Below are 3,396 nucleotides of genomic sequence, written 5' to 3'. Positions count from 1 at the left end.
AAAAAAAAAAACAAAGAAAACGTCAATAATAAAAAGACAACCCAATTTTGAAATGGGCAAGGGGTATACATAGACATTTCTCCAACGAAGATACACAAATGGCCACAAAGCACAGCATCATTAGTCATCAGAGAAATTCAAATCAAAACCACAGTGGCAAAGTGGCTCACACCTGTAATCCCAACACTTTGGGAGGCCAAGGCAGACAGATCACTAAAGCCCAGGAGTTCAAGACCAGCCTGGGCAACGTGGCAAAATACTATCTCTACAAAAAATAGAAAAATTAGCCAGGTATAGTGGTACACACCTGTAGTCCTAGCTACTTGGGAGGCAGAGGTGGGAGGATCATCTGAGCCTGGGAGGTTGAGGCTGCAGTGAGCTGAGATCGTGCCACTGTTCTCCATCCTGGATGACAGAGTGAGACTCTGTCTCAAGAAAACAAACAAATACCACCGTGCTACTTCATACTCAGTAGGATGGCTGTAATCAAGAAGACAGATATTACAGCTGTTAGAGAAGATGTGGAAAATTGGAGCCTTCATCACTTCTAGTGGGAATGTAAAATCATACAATCACTTTGGAAAACAATCACTTTGGAAAACAATCTGACAGTTCCTAAAATGTTTAAACATAGAGTTAACATGTGACCAGCAATTCCACTCCCAGGTATATACCCAAGAGAAATGAAAACATATGTTCATATCAAAACCTAACATTTACTGAATGAATGTTTTTTTAGCAGCATTCATAATAGCCAAAATGTGGAAACAACCCAAATGTCCATCAATGGTTGAATAGATAAATAAAATGTGATATGTCCATATAATAGAGTATTATTCGGCCATAAAAGGAATGAAGTACTGGTACACGCTGTGGCCTGGATGAACCTTAAGCTAGTCACAAAGGACTGCACATCTTATGCCATTTATATGAAATGTCCCAAATAGACAAATGAAGAAAGACAGGAAGTGGTTGCTAGGGTTTCGTACGTTGGGAGATTAGAAAGTGATGACTAAGGGGAGCTGGAGGTGGTGGCTCACACCTGTAATCCTAGCATTTTGGGAGGCCAAAGCTGGCAGATCACCTGAGGTCAGGGGTTCGAGGCCAGCCTGGGCAACCTAATGAGACTTGGTCTCTATAAGAAAAAATTTAAAAATAAGTAAATAAATAAGTGATGACTAAGGGATGTAGAGTTTCTTTGTGGAGTGATGAAAATGTTTTTGAATGGGTTGTACTGATGTGTATACAACTCTGAATATACTAAAAGCCACTGAATTACTTACCTTAGGTGGGTGGATTATATGATATATGAGTTATGTCTTGCTAAAGCTGTTAAAAATTTTAAAAAAAGAAAACAGTCACCATGGAACTCTTTTATGTTTTTAGCCAAGTATCTTCAAGACCTTCTCATGGAGAGTGTGAATTTTTCCCCTGCCAATCTCTCTAGCACTAGTTCCAGGTATCTGAATGCTTTGGTTGACAGTGCGGTGGCCCTTGAAACAAAGGATACCTCACTAGCTAGGTAATTCTTTTAATTTCTGCAAGTCTTAAAGACTTTTTGGTTCTTAGCATAATTGTATATGAAAAATTGACAATAAATACAAAGCACTGAATCTAGTTACTTCGTATCTTTGCCAGTGAGTATAATTAATTTGGATGAATTTGGTATTGGTTAATTTTTAGTGTTTTTTTCTTCCAGGAATAGGTTTATGAAGAGTGGTTCTCATGTATAATTGGAAAGGGATTAGTATCACATTGTTCCCCGTGTATAATGAGAAAGAGAGTAGGCTAAATGATTTGGTTGAGCATAGTAAATTTTGTTCATGTCTACCTATTTGTTGAGTAGGTTAGGAATTTTCATTCTTTTTAACAGGCATTTTACTTCTATAATAACATGATTCTTCCAACAACCTTTAGAGAAAACTGAGGTTCAGGAGGTGTGGATTAAATAACTTCTCCCAGCTAGTAAATGGCAGAGCTGAGATTCAAAACCAGTCTTATGAAGTTCATCTGACTATCACTGTTGGCCATATCTTAGCTAGGACTACTAATATTAATACAACTTATCATAATTGGAGAATGACACAGCAGAACAGCTTGTCAATTTAAAGGCAATTTCTATATAATCTCAGAGTAGTGTTTTAGGTGTAAGAACATTCCTACTGTATGGCAGCAGAAATCTAGACTTGAATTAAGTAACTTCAGCAGATAACAAATACCAGTTTATGTTAGTTGTATACGCATTGGGGAAGCAGGATGAATCATATATAACCTCTTGCTTTTTTTTTTTTTACAAATAATATGTGTTTTAGAGTTTTTTTTTAATGTATATTTTTATTATTATTTTTGAGACAGAGTCTCGCTCTGTCACCCAGGATGGCGTGCAGTGGTGTGATCTCAGCTCATTGCAACCTCCACCTCCCGGGTTCAAGCAATTCTCTGCCTCAGACTCAGCTACTCAGCCTTCCGAGTAACTGGGATTACAAATGCCTACCACCATTCCTGGCTAATTTTTGTATTTTTAGTAGGGATGGGGTTTCACCATCTTGGCCAGGCTAGTCTTGAACACCTGACCTCATGATCCACCTACCTCGGCCTCCCAAAGTGCTGGGATTACAGGCGTAAGCTGCCGCACCTGGCCTGTATGTTTTTTTTTGTTTACTTGTTTTTTATAAGACGGGGTTTCACCATGTTGGCCAGGCTGGTCTTGAACTCCTGATCTCTGGTGATCCGCCTGCCTTGGCCTCCCAAAGTGCTAAGATTACAGGCATGAGCCACCGCATCCAGCCCATGGTTTTTTTTTTATACTATCATACAACTTAAAGTAACATTATGTTTTGTGCCTTCTTACTATAGCTCTGGTATAACACTGGGGAAGCAAGATGAATAGGATAGTAACTGCCTTCAAGGACAATCTCTGCATGCATTCAAATAAGGGAGGTGGAATTGTAACTAGAACAGTATGACAGCTGTAACAGTCCAATAATGTACAAAGTGTAGCTGGGTAGCACAGAGAAGGAAGTGGTCAATGCCAGGATGATGGTGATGTTCCATCTGAGTTTTGAAGGAATAGTTGGAACTTTGCCAAATGAAGAAGGGCATTCCAGGCAATAGGAACAGTGTGTAAAAAAATGCATAAAGGTATGAACAGCATGGTTATGTAAGAATCTACATAGCAATAAAGTCATTTTTAGCAATGAGAAGTAATTATAATGATTGTCCTTAATGCCCATTTATATGACCAGATTCTTCTTTCAGTTTTATCCCTGCAGTGAATGATTTGACCTCTGACCTCTTTCGTACCAAATCCAAAAGTGAAGAAATAAAGATTGAACTGGAAAAACTTGAAAAAAATCTAACAGCAACTTTAGTATTAGAAAAATGTCTACAAGAGGA

General features: G+C 38.4%; 1 protein-coding gene across 1 annotated transcript in view; it reads left to right on the top strand.

The window, feature by feature from the left end:
- HAUS1 (HAUS augmin like complex subunit 1) overlaps nt 1–3,396 on the top strand; it is a 24,248-nt gene that overhangs the window by 9,259 nt on the left and 11,593 nt on the right. The window contains exons 3-4 of the mRNA XM_017529705.2: nt 1,387–1,522; nt 3,259–3,393. Of these exons, the coding sequence (XP_017385194.1) occupies nt 1,387–1,522; nt 3,259–3,393 (271 nt within the window). The remainder of the gene's footprint in view (nt 1–1,386; nt 1,523–3,258; nt 3,394–3,396) is intronic.

Source organism: Cebus imitator, unplaced genomic scaffold (assembly GCF_001604975.1).
Source record: "Cebus imitator isolate Cc_AM_T3 unplaced genomic scaffold, Cebus_imitator-1.0 Scaffold60, whole genome shotgun sequence".
NCBI classification, from domain to species: Eukaryota; Metazoa; Chordata; class Mammalia; order Primates; family Cebidae; genus Cebus; species Cebus imitator.
The sequence above is the reverse complement of the archived record's forward strand: the minus strand, read 5'-3'. Positions and strand labels throughout refer to the sequence as shown.